The 22,229-nt window shown below is 42.5% G+C and overlaps 1 protein-coding gene across 1 annotated transcript; it reads left to right on the forward strand.

The window, feature by feature from the left end:
* The first annotated feature begins 1,397 nt into the window (after positions 1-1,397).
* LOC138274246 (trypsin-like) lies at positions 1,398-18,558 on the forward strand. The gene is made up of 5 exons (XM_069218979.1): positions 1,398-1,447; positions 5,867-6,023; positions 7,413-7,666; positions 9,272-9,408; positions 18,369-18,558. Exons 1-5 carry the CDS (start codon positions 1,408-1,410, stop codon positions 18,516-18,518), a joined length of 738 nt encoding a protein of 245 aa, XP_069075080.1. The 5' UTR covers positions 1,398-1,407; the 3' UTR covers positions 18,519-18,558.
* The last annotated feature ends 3,671 nt before the right edge of the window (positions 18,559-22,229 follow it).

Consider the following 22,229-nt stretch of genomic DNA (forward strand, 5'->3'; position numbering starts at 1 on the left):
TGCACATATTTTATAGTTTTAGTTTGTGCCCAGTATATGGTACTAGAATATTGTGGCATAAATGTATTCGGTGAAAAGTATGATGCCCGAAATACCTTTTACAAAAACATCGCTGTGGTGGAGTTAATAAAAGAATATCTCCAGCCAATTGAGTGATACCGTTGTAAATGAACTGGGTCCACAATATACGTCCAGACGCTATTTTTGTTATTGATATTCTGATCTGTGACAATGCATCAGGCTTTTCAATTCGGCTGAATGATTATTCCAACCAAAAAAATGCGTTGTTTCATCATCACACCTTTTTCTGCACTCATGACTTTCTGGGATAGTTGGCATCAAGGAAGCGTATTTTTTATTGGACGCATCTCTGACTCCAAAGCCTCAGAAACGCTTTGACACGCTTATACCATCAAGATGGCTGAGTGAGTTAATGTTCTCCCTTTACATCTGCAATGATCTAACATTCTGGATTCATGCAAAGCAGACAGAGCCTCCAGTCATTTCAAGCATGGTCCATGTGAACCATAAACTGAGTAACGGCAACACCTGTTACTTCTTGTGCATTCAAATGGCAACATTGCAGTTTGAGGCGCTGGTGGAGGGTAACTGCTTCTTCAGTTTTCTGATGGAAAATGACATGCAATTATCACCAAAGCAAGCCATACTGGCGTCAGTTTTGGGTAAACAAATAACAATATTTGTTCCAAGGTTGAGTCAATTAGCTTTTTAATTTCGAATGGTGCATTGTTATATTTGTATTGCCTTAGGAGTCTTTAATGTACGTCATAAGTCAGTACTTTCTTCACAATTGTATTTGTACTGTTTGGCATTTATATGGCGATTACTGCCCAGGCGAGGCGTTGAAGCGATTTATGCTGTTTTTTTTTCTTGATCTTCAATAGCATGTAATGGATTAATCCACTTTCAAATTATTGCCTGCCCAGGGATATTTCTATACAAGACTGAAGTCACTCAATATTTAGATGGTACTAGTTCACAGCTTAGCAGCCTTTAACTGTACACAGAATGACCAGAGCACAGGTTAACACAACAGATGGCATGTGTGTGCTGTGAACTTCACCCTGTGTAAACCGACTGGTGGGACCAACTCAAGCTGTGCAAACAAACAATACTTTTTTAAAACTACGAAGAACCAAAATATTAAATTTTAAAACGAGTATTTCAAAATAAGGTTAATAATTACCTAGCTGTATGGCTCACAGTATGGATTTCCTGTGATTCCCAGGTGTTTGCTATCTTTCGTACAATGTATTTTGGTTTATCTCACAAGCTTCCAACCTTGGACATGATAAGCAGCCATGTCTTTAGGTTCTATGCACATATATAGGGGTGGAGTACTTTGTCCAGGACATCGAGCGGCGGCAGAACCCCAGACTCCCAACCATGAACCTTCTTCTCATTGCGGCTCTCCTGGGAGCAGCAGGTATGTTTCCGCTTTACTATACCAGGCTTCAGCATCTCCACATTACTAGTATGTTGAGATATTATTAAAGTTATCAAAATATGACAGTGTGGTGACCTGGTAAACATATCACAAAACCAAATATGCTGCTGCATGAGGGCCCTAAAATTCGTACGGACAGCCCAGGCAGAGCTGACTTTACAATCTGGCTCGGCCCTGAACGCAAAAACACGAGCCAAGCCAGTAAAGAAATCATAAATGTAACCCAAATGTTGTGCGATAAAGTTTCTAAAATTCAAAACTAGCTTGTTTAGTACATTAGACTGTTCCTTCATTTCCTGATATTTATTAAAATTAATAACCTGGAAACGTCAATTTAGAATAATGTAAGAAAGCCTCCAGTCACCCCAAGATGCTGCCATACTGCTGCCAGGAATGAGCAAAGAATTCATTATGTGTCATTCGCTAAATCATTGCTAAACGGTTTTATTAATATATTAACGCCGATGTAGTCTATCAACTCTAATTTTGCTCTCTACATTTCCGAACTGAACCTCTTGAAGCCTGCTGGGGTGTCCCCAAATCCGGTCGTCATGGTAAAGGAGGCACAGTGCAGGGAATGATTCACAAGAATCCCAACCCTCGGCCAAGTGGAGCGGTCGGGATGAGAGCACCTGTTTCCTGGTCACAGGGTCTGCAGATCAGCCACTAGCATTGCTTCCTGTCTCATAAAGCTTTGTGCATAGCTGTCTATCAATAACTAAATCATCAGACTGTTGTCAGTAAAGCTAGCATGTAAAGTACTCAAATCATTTCATAAACCCGCCAGGGACTAGCTAAGAAGTAGTTTCCGTATCAAGCCAACCCACGATAACTCAATCTCATAAAGTGAAAGAACACAAAAGAGAATGGTTATCCTGAAAAGTGTGCAGAAAAAGACAGCAAATTAAGAGGATTAAAAATGCATCTATGTTTTTTCATGCTACAAAGTTACATGTAAAGTTGTCTGCGCGCTGTTTATATCAGACCTGCCAACCCTGAACGTGTTTTCACTATGTGAGAGGGGATGGTTGAGCCTTAGTCCTGCTATAGCCTGGTGACAAGGACAGGGCTTTGGGTCATCACTGTATAAGCAGTTGTGGCGGGAAGTTGAAGGGGGCGGGGTTTGTGTTTTGTGCCTGGTCCTGCCTCAGTGCGTCTCCTACTCTCACCAGAAACACAAACAAGAGGCTTCTGGAGCCTTTTCCTGGGACCTCTGGAGAATGCAAACGCCTTAATGAATTTCACTAGTGCAGAACCGCCAAAAAGGAAATAGCTCCTCTGTGTAAAGATTTCCACCTCACCTTGTGAAAGTCGTGTAATACCGGCTCTTCACGTCGTGGTGGGAGCTTATATCGTGTGACCGGTGGAGCCACCATGTGTGTTGGCACATCTGTCTTATGTAGGGTGACTGAAGCAAATTCTGGACAGGACTGTAAAAAATTCAGAACAAAGGGTCAAGATTCAGCACAAAAAATCAGGACAAAGGGTCAAAATTCAGGACAAAAATTCAAGAACAAACATCAGTTTTACAGACACACCCAAGCGAGGCCATGCCTCACTACGTTATCAGTGCATTTCTTTACTCTTTTTTTTAACATAGTACTATTTATTCACTGTGGTCTTTTTGTGATTGCCTCCTGGTGTGCTACATTCAGGTGTCAAATTATGTCTTTGTTCAGTAGTAACTGAATGCCCTTCAGCACTGTGTGTGCTGGAAACAAATACCTTTATGTGATTAAAACAAATCATTGTATTAGGTGATGCAATTCCCACACATCATCGTCTGTGCACAGTATAGTTTGATTTGAAAAACTGTATGTCTGTGCAAATGTAATGGTCATTTCAATCTATGACACTGCACCACTCTGCATTACTGCACTCTCTGCCTCTTTATTGTATGCCATTCTACTCCACTGCACTCTATGCTACTCTACCCCATGCCACTTTATGCCACTGCACTCTGCGCCAATGCACTCTAAACAATTGCACTGTACGCCACTGCCCTCTACTCTGCACCACTGTACTCTACGCCACTGCTCTCTGTGCCACTCTACTCCACTCTTCTCCATTCTACATCACTGCACTGACACTCTACTCTGCAACATTGCACTCTCTGCCACTGTACTGTACACCAATCCACTCTGTACAACTCCATTCTACACCACTGCACTCTATGCCACTCTACTCTGCATCACTCCACTCTACGCATGCACTCTACAGCACTATACTCTACTCTGCACTACACCACCCACTCTACACTACTCCACTCTACGCCACTGCACTCTCTGCCCGACAAGCCTACTCTGCACTCTATGCCGCTGCACCACTCTACACTACTGCACTCTCTGCCACTCTATTGTGTGCCACTCTATTCCCCTGCACTCTATGCCACTCTATTCTGCCCCATGCCACTCCATGCCACTGCACTCTAAACCACTGCATTATACACCAATGCACTCTAAACAACTGCACTGTACCCCACTGCACTGTTCTCTGCACCACTACGTCACTGCTCCCTTGCCACTCTACTCCACTCTACATCACTATCTTTTAGCCATGAACAGCAGCCACTCTGGTGAATAACATGGCTAAAACACATTGGCAAAGCCAATAACTCTTGCGTAGAAGAGACCTATTGGCTTTGCCAATGTTTGTTAGTACTATGAGGTACTGAGGTCCCTGAAAGAACCGTGAACGTGTAAGTCCTTATTTTAAACATGCTTTTGACGCCTTGTCAGAGGTGGTAAGCACTAGAAATACAATTACATCATAATATAGGCAGCTACAAAATGCACAAATACATTTCGGTTAAATAAAAAAAGTGCTTCTCAAATACAGATTTGAATAATATACAGTTTATACCTAGTACTAAAAAAAATTCTAGCACTCCATTAAAACCACACACTCCACAGCTCACCTTGGAACACCATTACAGTACCTCTCTAAAAGAAAATATCTTTGCAATCAGAAATTTTCAAGTGAATCCTTTGATTAAAGTCAATGCAAGTTTTCAAGCCCCTTTGCATATTTACCAGTTGCACACATTTGCATTTCTTTAGGGAAGGAGACACCATGGCAAGAAGGCCTTTTCTTATCTGTCTGCCCCTCCCTCCCAGCACAGGAGACTCCCTGCCTTTCAATCCAGCTGGGGAAACTGATCTGCCCCGTAATTTCGCCCTGCCTCCTTTGTCCTTTAGGTGAAAGGCTAAAATTATGGCCAAATGCCGTCCGTTAAGCCTTTCATCACGGACAACGGACCGCAGGGCGTAATTACAGGCACTGAAATTTACAGACAGGTGGTCACCCTAGTCTTATGTTAATATAACAGTCGTTCCCTAATAGTGTTCCCTAATAGAGGGCTGAAAGTTGTCTGCAACCCCCTCCAACCGCCAGGGCTTCCCACACAGTTAACCAAAGGGGAATCTGTCCAGTGGGGATTGATTCCCCTGTGTGACACAGTTACAAGCTCATTTGAGGTGTTGGTATCTGTTCAGTGATTCACAACCACAACCAGGGCCGGCTTTAGGGCAGTGCGAGTGGTGTGGCCATACCAGGTGCTGCCCTGGATTGGGGGCGGTGACCTCAGAGGGGCGCTGGGTTTAGCAATAACTTAGGAAACTTGCAATTTAAATGCACCTGCTGAAAAGTTCCTTGTGTGCCCAGTCTTCAGGAAACAACTAAAATGTCAAGATACCTCTTGTAATTAATGTTGCTGCGAGGGAGAGAGATGGGAGTTTTGTCTAGCCGCAGCTTTGACGCACCATAAAGTAGCGTAGAGGGTTAATATGCCTGCTGCAAAGATCAGAACTATATTTTATAGCTGAGTGGATTAATAAAGCCAGACTTTACAAGCGTTTTTAAAACAAACGGATGTATGTGAAAAGGGGGCTATGGCAGTGACAGGGTGCCACCAGATCTAAAGCCAGCCCTGACCACAACTGTAGTCACATACCATTAATACACCATACTACAAATTGCAAATAGAAGGGGACGCCCCTTTCACGCCATCTCCTAATTTTGATTCTAAAATGAGTCACAAAACCCTTTTTTTGTGATACCATTGTTCAAATTCCAAAAAGGTTCAGTACATTGTAAAAACATTTTACAGTTGCAAACCCTGTAATTTTGCCAGTTGCAGGGTTTGCGGTGCAAAATGGCTTGGCCCCCTCCTCCACCAATCCATCCCCTCATCTCATCACCCCTCATTTGTATCATAGCATACATGCATAGGGCATACAATCAAAGTGCTTTGTGTTACATGTGCCCCTCTTAAGTGAGGTGTAGTATTACACATTTGAATGAAAACACAATGTATTAAAATTGGACTAAATTGTAAATAAAGTTTGATTATCGTAGTAAACTTGAACAAATGAGATTCCTCTTCCAATCCCTCTTCAGCTGCTTTCCCAGTGGAGGATGATAAAATTGTCGGAGGTTATACCTGTGCGAAGAACTCCGTCCCATACCAGGTGTCTCTGAATATTGGCTACCATTACTGCGGAGGCTCGCTTATTAACAGCCAATGGGTCCTCTCCGCTGCTCATTGTTACAAATCGTAAGTGGTTTGTGTTTAAAAATTGACATGTGGTCAATATATGATGTTGGTCAATCTAAGTACCACATCTTTCTATAGCAAACATATGTGTACCTACCTTAAAGTTGAGTAACTGTTGTTTTGTGACTGATGTCAGTGTTTATGTGACATAACGTCTTATTTCTCAGACCTAGAAGCATATTTGCAAGAATCTGACGCAAATGCCCTAAAAACGCCATGGATGCACTGTATTTGCAATACAGAGCTCCGTGGCGCAAGTTTTCAGGGATGCATCAGAAATTCTCAGTGGTAGATGGGGTGTGATAAGTGGGTTATCGGGGTTATTCACTGCCACTGTGAGGGCACTGGGGCCTTGCATGATTCATTGAGGGATATTGGCCATTTGCTGCTGATTGGCTTTTAGTGTGCAGTCATGAAATAATTTTGCCACTTGTTGCTAAATGACTGTTAGTGCCAATGATATAAAATGGCAGCACGCTATAAGAGCGGAGAGTGAACGCACCAGGGGCATATCCCAGGGGAAGAGGGTTATGAATAGGAAAGCTATCCAAGGTTTCGTATGGTGATATATCTGTAGAATGTATTAAGGGTGTTCTACCTGTAACCTTGGTATATCATCATCCTGACCAGTTGTATAGCTCTTCGATGGTACACCCGTCTTTGCTCCTTGTTGAGTAGTCTCTGTTGGATGCCCTGTTGGAAGAAGAGCAGATGGGTCATAAGTGACTACTCTCTCCTTCACATCCCTATACTCTTACTGCAGGGGCAATGTGACAAACCAATTCCTATCAACAAATAAAGCTTAAGACACAGTAGAGGCCATGTAGGAAAAACAGATTTGTAGACGTAACAATATGCAAGTTGTTTGGGGAAGTCACATAGAAAGAGGAAACCTTTCAATGTATAATAATGTTTCTGTACATATTGCTATGTAAACTATTTAAGTACAATTCTGCTTACCGAATGCTAGTGCGAGCGCAAAATACCGCTACCTCATCATTAAATGTGTGATATCTATGGGCCTAAACATGGCAATTCAGAACTGTGCCACATATTCATAATTCCCAAAGGCCAGACGTCTGTGATTATATCCATTACGTTTTTTGTGAGCATGATTATTTATCCAGTGCTTAGTGCTGCAAAACACACAAAGTGATTGTAAACACTGCAGAAGCCACACTTGCTAGAGTCAAGGAAGAGCATGACATGAGCTGACTTCCTGTACTGTTAAACACCGCCTACCAGGCGCTCCCACCTTGTGACCTAGTGCCCTGCTTATGATTCCTCTTCCTGTTTTCCTCAGTCAAACCCTGTGAAGGATCTAAAACTGCTTCTAGGTAGGCCTTAACAAATCATCTTGGCAACACTTCTTGTGTTTTGTGGCTGCAGGCGTTATAGTGTTAGGCTTGGGGACCACAACATTGCAACCAATGAGGGGACCGAACAGTTCATTGATTCCGTGAAGGTCATCAAGCACCCTAGCTACAACTCCAGGAACTTCGACAGCGACATCATGCTCATCAAGCTTTCCAAACCCGCTACGCTCAACAGCTACGTGAAGGCCATCGCCATGCCAACCAGCTGTGCGGCAGCCGGAACCAGCTGCCTGATTTCTGGCTGGGGCAACACACTCAGTAATGGCGGTAAGTATTCACAGTCAACTTAGTTTTAGTATTGAAATATGTATTATGACAGATATATTGAACAAAAAAATCATAAAAGATCTTGCTACATTGGACGTAAAACAAGGACCTGGCGTATCGAGTGCCTTCATCTGTCTGTAATGCTACAGGATATTGAAAGAGATACTTTATTAGGCAGAATTAGATGTAAAATGATTCAAAATTAATATTGCTAAAATATATGTAGAAAATCCCGTACCGCTTAATTGGAAAGGCACCAGTTTGAATACAACTGTAATTAAATAGAAGTCTCAAAAACTTCATTTACAAGAGCCAAGCATGTCTGCGGTGGATGACAGTGAAGAAAGACCTGTGCTCATGCATTAGACCTACAATGTTGTTTATTTCAAGGCATTGCAGGGCGAGTCTAGCCAGAAAGCTGCTGAGGGGTGGGGGCTTTGACTTCCATTTGAAAGGTCAAGCAGTCAGCTGATCGTGATTTGAAAGGTCAAGCAGTCAGCTGATCGTGATCGCAAGAACAACCTCCTCTTCAGTGGGTTACACCTCTGCACGTAACAACAAAGGGAGAGATGGAGGTACGCCACCATACACCCTGCACAGGCAACAAATTAACCGCATCAAAGTACGATGGCTGGCAGTCTCTGCCCAATTTTGTTCTATAACAAATTAATTATGAAAATACTTCTTTAAAGTACTAGTGGTATCTAGTGGAACCACAGTGGAAGGACTATCATTTGAGGATGAAGAGGTGTCATCCATTTTGTCCGCACATCACATGCTCGGTGACACTACCCTAACAAAGACTGTGTGCCTGATCTAGAACTCAGCGGTTGGGTTACTCCGTAACGACGGTGACGGATATTCCGTCCGCTGAAATCTAAATATCAAAGTGCATAATGAGATTTAGACTTCGGCGGACGGGATATCTGTCACCGTTGTGATAGAGTAACCCGTTCGCCGACTTCTGAATCAGGCCCTATATCCAATTAGGGGACTGGCACACAATTGTCAAAATCAAGAAGTCACAGGTAAAAATGTTGCTCTGTGGAGCCATAATGACTGACTATTTGAGAGGATTTGCTGCAGCACGCAGTTTGTTAGTTATGAATGAACCGCAGACCATTTTAAAGGACAAATAATTAATTTCAGCCACTGTTAATTACTCTGGGCTATATGCCAGACCATTACTTTGTTCATAGTGCCCCTTCCGACAGGAACTATTTTGTAAAAATCTGATTTAGTGAGGAACAGTCCAATCCAAGCTTCCAAGACACATCCCCACTGAACCCCAGATTAGTTTCAGAATTGTTAGATTTCATCAATGAGGTTCCGCTTGAGTCCTGTGACACAGCACAAGACCCATGTCTGGGCACACACGTTCCACTTGGAGTAACTTGCTAAGAAAATTTAAAAAGTGATGGGTGGAATGCTTAAATTAATGTCACTACTGGGTACAAAATATGTGACTATATTCTGAGCAAAGATTAAAGATTATTATTTTAGCCGGATGCAACCACTTCAGAAGTTAGTATAAGGTTATTTAAGTGTCTCATACTGTCAGAATTATTTATTACCAGAGGTAACATTTACATGCTTATTTTTCAGTTAGCAACCCAAATCAACTGCAGTGTCTGAAAGCACCAATTTTGACTTCAAGCCAGTGCAGCAAATCGTATCCAGGACAAATCACCAACAACATGATCTGTGTGGGATACCTTGAGGGTGGCAAAGACTCTTGCCAGGTAATGAAAGCAATATGAAGTCTTTTAGATTTAAAATATTTTCTTTGACATTATTTCACTTGCTTTGCATAACAGTCAGATCTGGGCCAATTCACAAAAACTATTTTTTTTAAGTTGGAAAACTACTAAAATCTTAGGACGAATCCTACGATCTGTACACTTCATTTTTTTATTGTCTTTCAACCTTTCACTTCCTGGAACTACACTTGCTCCAACCTTTGTGAGTAGTGTATTTGCAGATGGTGATGGCCTTCTACGTTTCTCTTGTATTTTACATGACCACCAAAGAGCCACCTGTATTCCACCAATTGCTGAAAACATACTATTGCAGGAAATCCACCCATAAAGTTACTTTAGGGCACAAGTTATAGTTTCTTCAGATAAGTTTAACTGTAACTGCAGAATTTGTGTGATTTTGCGGCCAACTCACTGCATGCACACAACCCCATGCTGCACACTGCCATAGGGGGGTTTGGTGAGTGAGTGTGTGTATTTTATTACTCTTTGGGGTTTGGATAAGGGGATCCTTCAGACATTTACACTGGGGGCCGTGCTGTGCACCTCAGTGGATCCGCAGATCATTGCGTGCCCCCCACCTTGAAAATGGGCAATTTCTTCCCCATGAGGGGTCCCTCAGAGACCCCTCCATCAGTTCCATGGGGTCAGGATATTTCATGATGATTTGTGAAATTGCGCCAAAGTTCTAGGCAGAATAAAAAATGCTTGTATATGTAAGTGTATATATACATAATTTGAAACAATACTTTTTAAGAATTGGGTGCAAAAATCTATTCAAAGTAAAGGTGTTTTCACCCTCTTTTCACTACCTGGTGCAATTCAGTATTACAGAATGGGCCACAGACACTTGTGTGGCTCCTTCTGTAATATAGATGACACCAGTGCAAAATATATTTATATATATATATATATATATATATATATATATACATATATATATATATATATATATATATATATACAGGGAGTGCAGAATTATTAGGCAAGTTGTATTTTTGAGGATTAATTTTATTATTGAACAACAACCATGTTCTCAATGAACCCAAAAAACTCATTAATACCAAAGCTGAATATTTTTGGAAGTAGTTTTTAGTTTGTTATTAGTTTTAGCTATGTTAGGGGGATATCTGTGTGTGCAGGTGACTATTACTGTGCATAATTATTAGGCAACTTAACAAAAAACAAATATATACCCATTTCAATTATTTATTATTACCAGTGAAACCAATATAACATCTCAACATTCACAAATATACATTTCTGACATTCAAAAACAAAACAAAAACAAATCAGTGACCAATATAGCCACCTTTCTTTGCAAGGACACTCAAAAGCCTGCCATCCATGGATTCTGTCAGTGTTTTGATCTGTTCACCATCAACATTGCGTGCAGCAGCAACCACAGCCTCCCAGACACTGTTCAGAGAGGTGTACTGTTTTCCCTCCTTGTAAATCTCACATTTGATGATGGACCACAGGTTCTCAATGGGGTTCAGATCAGGTGAACAAGGAGGCCATGTCATTAGATTTCCTTCTTTTATACCCTTTCTTGCCAGCCACGCTGTGGAGTACTTGGACTCGTGTGATGGAGCATTTTCTTGCATGAAAATCATGTTTATCTTGAAGGATGCAGACTTCTTCCTGTACCACTGCTTGAAGAAGGTGTCTTCCAGGAACTGGCAGTAGGACTGGGAGTTGAGATTGACTCCATCCTCAACCCGAAAAGGCCCCACAAGCTCATCTTTGATGATACCAGCCCAAACCAGTACTCCACCTCCACCTTGCTGGCGTCTGAGTCGGACTGGAGCTCTCTGCCCTTTACCAATCCAGCCACGGGCCCATCCATCTGGCCCATCAAGACTCACTCTCATTTCATCAGTCCATAAAACCTTAGAAGAATCAGTCTTGAGATATTTCTTGGCCCAGTCTTGACGTTTCAGCTTGTGTGTCTTGTTCAGTTGTGGTCGTCTTTCAGCCTTTCTTACCTTGGCCATGTCTCTGAGAATTGCACACCTTGTGCTTTTGGGCACTCCAGTGATGTTGCAGCTCTGAAATATGGCCAAACTGGTGGCAAGTGTCATCGTGGCAGCTGCACGCTTGACTTTTCTCAGTTCATGGGCAGTTATTTTGCGCCTTGGTTTTTCCACACGCTTCTTGTGACCCTGTTGACTATTTTGAATGAAACGCTTGATTGTTCGATGATCACGCTTCAGAAGCTTTGCAATTTTAAGAGTGCTGCATCCCTCTGCAAGATATCTCACTATTTTTGACTTTTCTGAGCCTGTCAAGTCCTTCTTTTGACCCATTTTGACAAAGGAAAGGAAGTTGCCTAATAATTATGCACACCTGATATAGGGTGTTGATGTCATTAGACCACACCCCTTCTCATTACAGAGATGCACATCACCTAATATGCTTAATTGGTAGTAGGCTTTCGAGCCTATACAGCTTGGAGTAAGACAACATGCATAAAGAGGATGATGTGGTCAAAATACTCATTTGCCTAATAATTCTGCACTCCCTGTATATATATATTTATTTATTTGTCAAGGGGTGTGGCTCCATGGAAGTGAAAGAACATCATGTGCTTGCACCTAAGCCATATTACAGGTAAGTGTGTCCCTAAAGGTGTCACTTGGAAAGGTCCTCACCCCCCTCAACCAAGCGGCTTCCACAGGCACTTGCTGTCATACACTGAACCCACATATGGTGAAATGCCTGCATCTGGCTGAGTCTGCTGGGAGTAACAGAATGCAGCCCTAGCACTTAAGTTATATACACTTCAAGCAAGGATATAGAGAATAATACTAACACAAGTTTACAATACAATTATACCATTGTTGAAAAATACAATTAAATTGCTACATGGTGTGATTGTCCCCCCACAACATTAGAAGGAACTGCAGGTGACAACATAACTCTCAAATTCCAGATGTTAAAGTCAGACTGTAGCAAGATTCATCAGAAGCAGTGAGCAATTCAGGTCCCTTTTGCCACCAATGGAAAATGGGAACAATATCACTTTCAGGCTCATTGTGAGTAAGGTGATAAATCCAATATCTGCCACTGAACTCAAAGATTAAATTTATGCATTGAACTGGGATTTTCTCATGCTAAAATTTCACCAGATAGTACCCGAGGAAAGGTGCGCATGTAAAATAAGCAGTTTTACCATTCAGTAACACCGAACTCTAGTGATCCCCATTTTAGCATGCCGAACTTGGAGCCACGTGATGCAGCTGTCCAGTGGTAATGCTATAACCAATGCCACTGGAATTATGTAATTGTTTGGCTGTGGCTATGTTTGCACAATTATAGATTTGCTGCATTTCCCACATAATCCAGCATCTGCTGCATAATCTGTAGACTTTAACCCCTTCGCTGCCAGGCCTTTTCCCCTCCTGTGCCTTTTTTGGCTATTTGGGGCAGCTTGCGCTTAGGCCCTCATAACTTTTTCTCCACATAAGCTACCCACCCTAAATTTGTGTCCTTTTTTCCAACATCCTAGGGATTCTAGAGGTACCCAGACTTTGTGGGTTCCCCTGAAGGAGACCAAGAAATTAGCCAAAATACAGAGAAAATTTCGTTTTTTTCAAAAAAATTAGAAAAAAGGGCTGCAGAAGAAGGCTTGTGGTTTTTCCCCTGAAAATGGCAACAACAAAGGGTTTACGGTGCTAAAATCACCATCTTCCAAGCTAAACATTTCTGAAACGTAGACGAAATTCTGAGTTCAGCAAGGGGTAATTTGTGTAGATCCTACAAGGGTTTACTACAGAAAATAACAGCTGAAATAAAAAAATATTGAAATTGTGGTGAAAGAAACAGCAATTTTTCTCCACGTTTTACTCTGTAACTTTTTCCTGCAATGTCAGATTTTTGAAAGCAATATACCGTTACGTCAGCTGGACTCTTCTGGTTGCGGGGATATATAGTGCTTGCAGGTTTATCAAGAACCCTAGGTACCCAGAGCCAATAAATGAGCTGCACCTTGCAATGGGTTTTCATTCTATACCGGGTATACAGCAATTCATGTGCTGAAATATAAACAGTGAAAAATAGGTATCAAGAAAACCTTTGTATTTCCAAAATGGCCACGAGATAAGGTGTTGAGAAGCAGTGGTTATTTGCACATATCTGAATTCTGGGGTCCCCATACTAGCATGTGAATTACAGGGCATTTCTCAAATAGATGTCTTTTTTACACACTGTCTTACATTTGGAAGGAAAAAATGTAGAGAAAGACAAGGGGCAATAACACTTGTTTTGCTATTCTGTGTTCCCCCAAGTCCCAAGTCTCCCAATAAAAATGGTACCTCACTTGCGTGGGTAGGCCTAGCGCCCGTGTCAGGAAACACAAAATGGACACATCACATTTTCAGAAAGAAAACAGAGCTGTTTTTTACAAAGTGCCTAGCTGTGGATTTTGGCCTCTAGCTCAGCCGGCACCTAGGGAAACCTAGCAAACCTGTGCATTTTTTAAAACTAGACACCTAGGGGAATCTAAGATGGGGTGACTTATGGGGCTCTGACCAGGTTCTGTTATCCAGAATCCTTTGCAAACCTCAAAATTTGGCCAAAAAAACACTTTTTCCTGTCATTTCAGTGAAAGAAAGTTCTGGAATCTGAGAGGAGCTACAAATTTCCTTCCACCCAGCGTTCCCTCCAATTCTCCAGATAAAAATGGTACCTCACTTGTTTGGGTAGGCCTAGCGCCCGGTACAGGAAATGCCCCAAAACACAACGTGGACACATCACATTTTCAGAAAGAAAACAGAGCTGTTTTTAACAAAGTGCCTAGCTGTGGATTTTGCTCTCTAGCTCAGCCGGCACCTAGGAGCACCTAGCAAACCTGCACATGTTTGAAAACTAGACAGCTAGGGGAATCCAAGATGGGGTGACTTGTGGGGCTCTGACCAGGTTCTGTTACCCAGAATCCTTTACAAACCTCAATATTTGGCCAAAAAAACACTTTTCCCTGTCATTTTGGTGAAAGAAAGTTCTGGAATCTGAGAGGAGCCACAAATTTCCTTCCACCCAGCGTTCCCCCAAGTCTCCCGATAAAAGTGGTACCTCACTTGTTTGGGCAGGCCTAGCGCCCGGGACAGGAAATGCCCCAAAACACAACGTGGACACATCACATTTTCAGAAAGAAAACAGAGCTGTTTTTTACAAAGTGCCTAACTGTGGATTTTGGCCTCTAGCTCAGCCGGCACCTAGGGAAACCTAGCAGACCTGCGCATTTTTGAAAACTAGACACCTAGGGGAATTCATGATGGGGTGACTTGTGGGGCTCTGACCAGGTTCTGTTACCCAGAATCCTTTGCAAACCTCAAAATTGGGCCAAAAAAAAAACTTTTTCCTCACATTTTGGAGACAGAAAGTTCTGGGATCTGAGAGGAGCCATACATTTCCTTCCTCCCAGCGTTCCCCCAAGTCTCCTGATAAAAATGGTACCTCACTTGTGTGGGTAGGCCTAGCGCCCACGACAGGATATGCCCCAAAACACAACGTGGACACATCACATTTTCCCAAAGAAAACAGACCTGTTTTTTACAAAGTGCCTAGCTGTGGATTTTGGTCTCTAGCTCAGCCGGCACCTAGGAAAACCTAGCAAACCTGCACATTTTTGAAAACTAGACACGTAGGGGAATCCAAGATGGGGTGACTTGTGAGGCTCTGACCAGGTTCTGTTACCTAGAATCCTTTGCAAGCCTAAAAATGTGGCCAACAAAAACACTTTTTCCTCACATTTCGGTGACAGAAAGTTCTGGAATCTGAGAGGAGCCATAAATTTCCTTCCACCTAGCATTCCCCCAAGGCTCCCGATAAAAATGGTACCTCACTTGTGTGGGTAGGCCTAGCGCCCGCGACAGGGTTTGCCCCAAAACACAACATGGACACATCACATTTTCTTAAAGAAAACAGACCTGTTTTTTACAAAGTGCCTAGCTGTGGATTTTGGCCTCTAGCTCAGCCAAGACCTAGGAAAACCTACCAAACCAGTGCATTTTTTTAAACTAGACACCTAGGGAAATTCAAGATGGGGTGACTTGTGGGGCTCTGACCAGGTTCTGTTACCCAGAATCCTTTGCAAACCTCATAATTTGGCCAAAAAAACACTTTTTCCTCACATTTCGGTGACAGAAAGTTCTGGAATCTGAGAGGAGCCACAAATTTCTTTCTACCAAGCGTTCCCCCAAGTCTCCCCATAAAAATGGTGCTTCACTTGTGTAGGTGGACCAAGTGCTTGTGACAGGGAAGAGCCAAAAACATGTTGAAATTGAGGGGGAACCAAAGCGGGTCCAAAAGGGCAGTTTGAGGAAAAAACATTTTTAGGCTGACAAGTGCAGCAGAAGTTTTATCAGTATAGATGAGACAATGCTGGGTGGTAGACATTTTGTGGATTCCTGCAGATTCTGGAAGGTTCCATCACAAAAATGTGTGATTTCCAGCAAAGTTGGAGGTTTGCAGGGCATTGTGGGTTAATAAATGGTGCGGGGTGCCTGCGAAGCACACCACCCAGGAATCACCCAGATGTTTAGTTTTCAGATGTGTCTAGGTCTTGTGGATTTTTCTACATGGCAGCATCCCAAAGTCCATAAAGTGCAACCCTCACCATTCCAAGTGGGACGATTTTGAGAGTTAGCCAAGCTCTCATGGCCCAAATGTAAAACGAAAAACCCCAAATAATCAAATGTCCTCTTGCTTGCCGTGGGATAAGATGTTTTAGTGTGTGGGGGAGAGCTGAAAGACTGTTACCTCCTTCAGTAGGGGTGGGGGGCAGAACCAGGCCCATACTGGTTGTTAGCCACCACCCCACTATTTTTTTTTTTGTTAAATTCCCTGGAATCTAGTAGACTTTCTGCCCCCCCAGGGTGTGGATCGGGGGTAATTGCAGAACAACCTTGTCCCCATTTATTTGGGGTGGGGGAATGGCCATACCCCCACGCTCTTATTTTGAAAAAAAATCTTCCCTGGTCTCTGGTGGGCTTTCTGCCCCCCCTAGGGGGCAGATGGGCCTTAACAAAATAAGCCAATCTGCCCCAGAGGGGGCAGATATGGCCAACAGTAATGTGCCCCCATGGGGAGCGACCCTTGCCCAAGGGGCTGCCCCCCCAAACAAAACACACACATACACACACACCAATCCCCGGTGCCTAAGTGGTTTCTGCCCGAGGGCAGATCAGCCTAATAGAAATAAGCCGATCTGCCCCCAAGGGGAGGAGAAATGGACTAAAATAAATTCCCCCCCCCCAGGGGAGCAACCCTTGCCTAAGGGGTCGCTCCACTTGCGTGAAAGTGACGGAAAAAAATAAAGATCCCTGGTGTCTAGTGGTTTCTGCCTCCCTTGGAGGTAGATTGGCGTAGCAAAAATCGTCCGATGGGGCAGAAATGGCCTAAATACAATTTGCCCCTCCAGGGGAACGACCCTTGCCTAAGGGGTCGCTCCCCATCTGTAAAACTACACAAAAAAAATCCCCGGTGCCTAGTGATTTCTGCCCCCCTTGGGGGTAGATTGGCGTAGCAAAAATCGGCCAATCTGCCCCCAAAGGGGGCAGAAATGGCCTAAATACAATTTGCTCCACAAGCATTAAAGTACATTGCATTCATAATGAAACCACATTGTAGGAAAGCAGCCGTATTTTGACATTCTGTCACTATCTTAAAATGTTGAAAAACAACACCTTCCTCCTCTCCCTTTCTCAAAGTTTTCTGAATTTCTGACACTGGTAATAATAAATCACTTCCATTTCTAGTTTTTATTCTTTTTTTGCCTCTGTTGCTGAACTGGTGAAACAGACAGCTTTATTGTCTTTTAAAAGTGCCTGTAGTCCAGGCTCCCCAGAAAGTCGTCAGACCTACATGTAAGTATTTCTCAGGCGTGCAGCCCAGCCCACTAAATTAGAGGCTTTTGCTTTGTTGGATTAATGTATGTATACAAAAATTGAAATGTGTGTATTTGTGATAAAAATGTAAGCATTTTCAGAACTCTTAAGCTGATGTTTGAAGAAAGATGGTTGAATTTCTAAATATATTTGAAGTTGATATTTCAGTGAAAAATCATGTGGTGTTGGGGAAAGATGTTACTAATATTATCTTGGTGCCATGAGCGCTGCAACAGTGGCTGTTATGTGGCTGTATTACCCTTGTAGAGGCATTCCACATTGACAATACGTTTTATATTACTGGTGGCAACTGTGTACTGAGCACTGTGCACTGAGGTGACCACAGCTGGTAATGTTGCAAATGGTGACCACTAATGTAATCTTGTCTGATATGGTCGCTCTTACAGCACTAATAGTATTAGTAGCTCTGGATGATTTTCACTGAACATAAGTAGCTCTTATTACAGGAAAGGTTGGAGAGCTCAGCTTGCTTTCCAAAGATTAATGCTGCTGCAAGAAAATAGTAATAAAAACAAAAGTGCCCAATGCTGTGGCTTCCACCAAGACTGTTGTCCTTTTACTAAGAGCTATCTGCAGCCACTGAGGGAGAAATGTCAGCTCTGGTCAGGCCAACTACAGGGTATGTTAATTTCAGCATGTACCCTTACTACACTATCTTGACTTTTCACCTTCAGAAAAAAGGGTTTATCACAGTAATTGCTGTTCGCAAAGTGATCTTGGCACATTTTCCATCATTCCAGGTACTTTTCCTCACAAACATTTTGCCAGATTGTTCTTGGAAGAATGCACACAGGACAAAGAACTAAAATGTTCCTGCAGCTATTATTCCCATTTTGTCTGTAAACTGATGCATACAGCCGAATTGGGATGACCTTATTTTTAATACTATGCTAATGTTATGCATAGCAGTGAAAGATATGTCACTGAAGTACTTGGGATGGACAATGCACAGTTTGCTTTGAGTTTTATATGCTTTTGTAAAATCTAAGAAAATAGTTTAATAATTTTAATATGATTTTACTTTCTTCCTTTCAGGGTGATTCTGGTGGCCCAGTTGTCTGTAATGGTCAGCTTCAAGGTGTGGTCTCATGGGGGACAGGCTGCGCTCAAAGAAACTATCCAGGAGTTTACACCAAAGTCTGCAACTATAATACTTGGATCAAAAACACCATAGCAGCTAACTAATTGAAATGCTTATTTCCAAATATTATTCAGTAATTGAGCTTGTTAGGCCACTGGCACGATGTGTTGTTATAAAGTCGGAACAGTATGAACACTGTAAGGAGTGTTGCCAGGCCCGTATCAATTTCCTGCCTTTTAAATATTAAATAAATATTTAAAAACATATGCTACAAGGTATATGTGTGTCAATCCTGTGACAGATTTTACATGTAACCATTATGAAGTATGTCTAGCTTTATTGACATGCAAGGTGTTTATGTGCTCTCAGAGTATGCAACATCCAAAGTCAAATATAGTCATGGGCAGCCGTAAAGTCGAAAAACTGAAAAGTCAAGCACTGTGTATGTTCCTATCAAGATGGTCAATTACAGTACTTGATTCAAGCCATTGGTTGCCGGTGGGAGCCACTGGCACTTATATTTCCAGATTGTTAGAAATTAGGTCTCCAGTTGGCAGTGGTTTGCACCTTGTCCAAGTAGAGACCCTCACTGTTGTCAGGGTAAGAGAGCTACGCAGCCCTGCTCACCCTCTTGGTAGCTTGGCACGAGCAGTCAGGCTTCTCTCAGAGTCAATGTGTAAAGTATTCATACACACACACACACACACAGTAACACAGTAACACAGTAGAAATACCACAAAGTACTTCACACCAGTTTAGAAGAATAACCAATATTTATCTGAATAAAACAAGACCAAAATGACAAATTCAAGCATACACAAACAAAGATACACATTTGTAAAGGATGAATCTCAGTAAAGCATTTAGAAACACAATAGTTCCAACTCGGGCTACCACACCATCATTGACGGAGTTCCCAACAGTTTGATGCCACTCTCAAGGAAGTGGGGGCCGGTCACAGAGTGGCACAGACCACAGTACCTTTGGAAAACAATGAAACAAAAGCGTTGCACGGAGTCAGGGAGGTGAGGTGTTGCTGGAGCCGATGCAGCTTTGGTTCCTTACTGCTACTGGGGAGGTGAGGCATTGGTTCCTTACTGCGAGGCAGGGGAAGTGAGGTGTTGGTTCCTTACAGTTGCAGGGGAGGTGATGCGGCATTGGTGGCAAGGCGTCAGTTCCTCACAATCCAGCGGGGTCAATGAATCCAGCGGCTCAAGACACAAGGCGTTGACTTCGCGGTGTCATGATCACATCATGGGGCCACAGGTGCTGCATTGGAGTAAGAGTCAGGTGTCCCGGATGTCGTGGACATGGCACTCAGGACTAACACTGTGGTAGGATTTCAGAGGTGCTGCAGTGGCGTCGGGCCTGCAGCGTCGGTCACTGTCATTGCACTCAGCAGGGACCACAGTTCCTGGTGCAGGCAGTGGCACAGAGACGGACTTGCAATAGTGAAACCCGAATTTAGCAGTATTTCACTATCATGACACGTAAAACACACCAGTACATGTCCTACCTTTTAAATACAATGCACTCTGCCCATAGGGCTGCCTTGGGCCTACCTCAGGGGTGACTTACATTTAGTAAAAGGGAAGGTTTGGGTCTGGCAAGAGGGTGCACTTGCCAGGTCGAAATAGCAGTTTAAAACTGCACACACAGGCACTGCAGGGGCAGGTCTGAGACATGTTTACAGGGCTACTCATGAGAGTGGCACAATCAGTGCTGCAGGCCCACTAGTAGAATTTGATTTACAGGCCCTGGGCACACATAGTGGAATTTACTAGGGGCTTACTAGTAAATCAGATATGCCAATCATGGAGAGATCAATCACTAAAACAATTTAGACAAAGAACACTAGCACTCTAGCACTGGGCAGCAGTGCCCAGAGTCCTAAAGCCAAAAAACAGGCCCGAATAGATAGGAGGAAGAAGGCAAAACATTTGGGTATGACCCTGCAAAAAGGGCCAGGTCCAACACACATCATCTATTTACCAGTGCAAGTGCAGGAGACAGAAGAACACAGATCAGGAACCCTGAGGAAGAGAAAGACAGAAAACAATCCATGGTTTCCCAAAAAATTATACCTGCACTTTGCCAACCCAATTCTAGCTCCTTCATAGAATATTCTGGACTCCTTCGTAGAGCTTGCCTGAGAGGTGAACCAACTTTTTTCTTGCAGGGCTGTAGCAAGGCTCTGGGACAGCATTTTTGAGTTCCTCTCCTCACTATTTGGCTTTTGGATTAAACATGCATTCCAATAGATTATTATGGGCTTTCTCGACCCTTACTTACAGTCCCAACCATATGCAATACCGTTAGACATTTTATTAACAGCAACTTGTAAATCCATTTTTTCCAATTGGAAATATACTGCATCCACCTCCTTTAAATCTTGGCTGAACTGGATCATACATATTAGGGGCACTGATAATATTGCTTCACAATACTCTCCCTGGAAACCAGAATACAGACAATTATGGATTAGGCTTGACCGTTTCTTTACTACTACTAAATCCCCATGATCATAAAACGGATTGCCAATTCTCTTCTCCTGGAGGATCTTAATTGTACTTTGTGTCTTTATTTTGCTCTTTTGTACCTGAGATGCTTGGTAAAGCACTATGGGGCAGATTTATGGAAAGTGGTGCTACACCTAGTGCAGAGCCACTTTTCTACTGCCCCCCTAACGCCACCATGTGTGCGGCGTATTTAATATACGGCGACCCATGGTGGAAGTTAGGGAACTACTGTCATAATCTTTTACGCTAGTTCAGCGCTTTGCAGGATTAGGGTCAAATATTTTGACTCTAATCCTGCAAAGCCCATTGAGGCTCATTGTAAACAATGGCGTGCCTCCTTTTAATGCCTGCCCTGAGTAGATGTTAAAAGTGCCAAAAGAACATGATGCAAAGAAATCTCTTAGACTTCTTTGTGCCATATTTTCGCCCCCCTAATGGGGGAACGCCCCCTTTGCAACCATAGTGCCTGGCGCAGCCATAATGTAACGCAAAGGGTTACAAGGTGGCTCAATGCATGCATTGCAGCAGTTTGTAAATTTGGCATGGCGATTATTGCCTTGTTAAGCCACATTAATGTAAAAAAAAAATTGACTTGCATGCGGCGCAAGGAGGCCCTAAAGGCTCTTAAATCTGCCCCTATATGTATTACTTGCATTTTTTTCAGATGCCACTTTGTTTTGGATTGCTGTGCTTTTGTAGCCTTTTTTGGGTGCTTATATTTTCTTACAGTCCTCTTTGACTATTTCATAGTGGTCAGTGTAATTTTACATATGTTTCTTTTCACCCCTTGTGTATTGAACATGGATAGATAGTTCACGTAGCCATTAACTTTTTTGTGTTTCTTTCTCTTTTCTTTAATGGGTTTATATTCAATTAGGTTTCTCTATGCAGAATTTCCAATAGAACTTGTGTAAATACAAAAAAACACATAATAATAAAACAATTGATAAAATACAGAATGTGCAAAATACAAATGTGCAAGTACATATTAAAAGCCTAAAAGCCCCAAAACAGGACTCAGGCACAAAAATAGAAAATCACCATTCAGTAAACACATGCGTGCTGACATTCACATATACCCTATTACAAAGTGACATGCGCAAGCATAAACAAGATAAAATCACAATTATTTCCCTACCAAACTTCTTAATCTTACTGCTGCAGGGATAAATTTATAAACCATCAGGCACACATATTCCGACTGTAAAAGCTGCAAATGAAGCAAGGCAGGTCTGCACCTCCTAATAATTAAAAACTTCCTTCTTGTTACTGTGTATAAAGTGCAAAAGAATTCAA

This window comes from Pleurodeles waltl, chromosome 2_2 (assembly GCF_031143425.1).
Source record: "Pleurodeles waltl isolate 20211129_DDA chromosome 2_2, aPleWal1.hap1.20221129, whole genome shotgun sequence".
Classification (NCBI taxonomy): domain Eukaryota; kingdom Metazoa; phylum Chordata; class Amphibia; order Caudata; family Salamandridae; genus Pleurodeles; species Pleurodeles waltl.

What these genes read in the sequence shown, in the direction of transcription:
- LOC138274246 (XM_069218979.1), top strand. Translation starts at nt 1,408, where the DNA reads ATGAACCTTCTTCTCATTGCGGCTCTCCTGGGAGCAGCAG. An exon ending in CAACACACTCAGTAATGGCG is followed by an intron (nt 7,667 to 9,271) that starts GTAAGTATTCAC and finishes CTTATTTTTCAG; the next exon opens with TTAGCAACCCAAATCAACTG. An exon ending in GTGGCAAAGACTCTTGCCAG is followed by an intron (nt 9,409 to 18,368) that starts GTAATGAAAGCA and finishes TCTTCCTTTCAG; the next exon opens with GGTGATTCTGGTGGCCCAGT.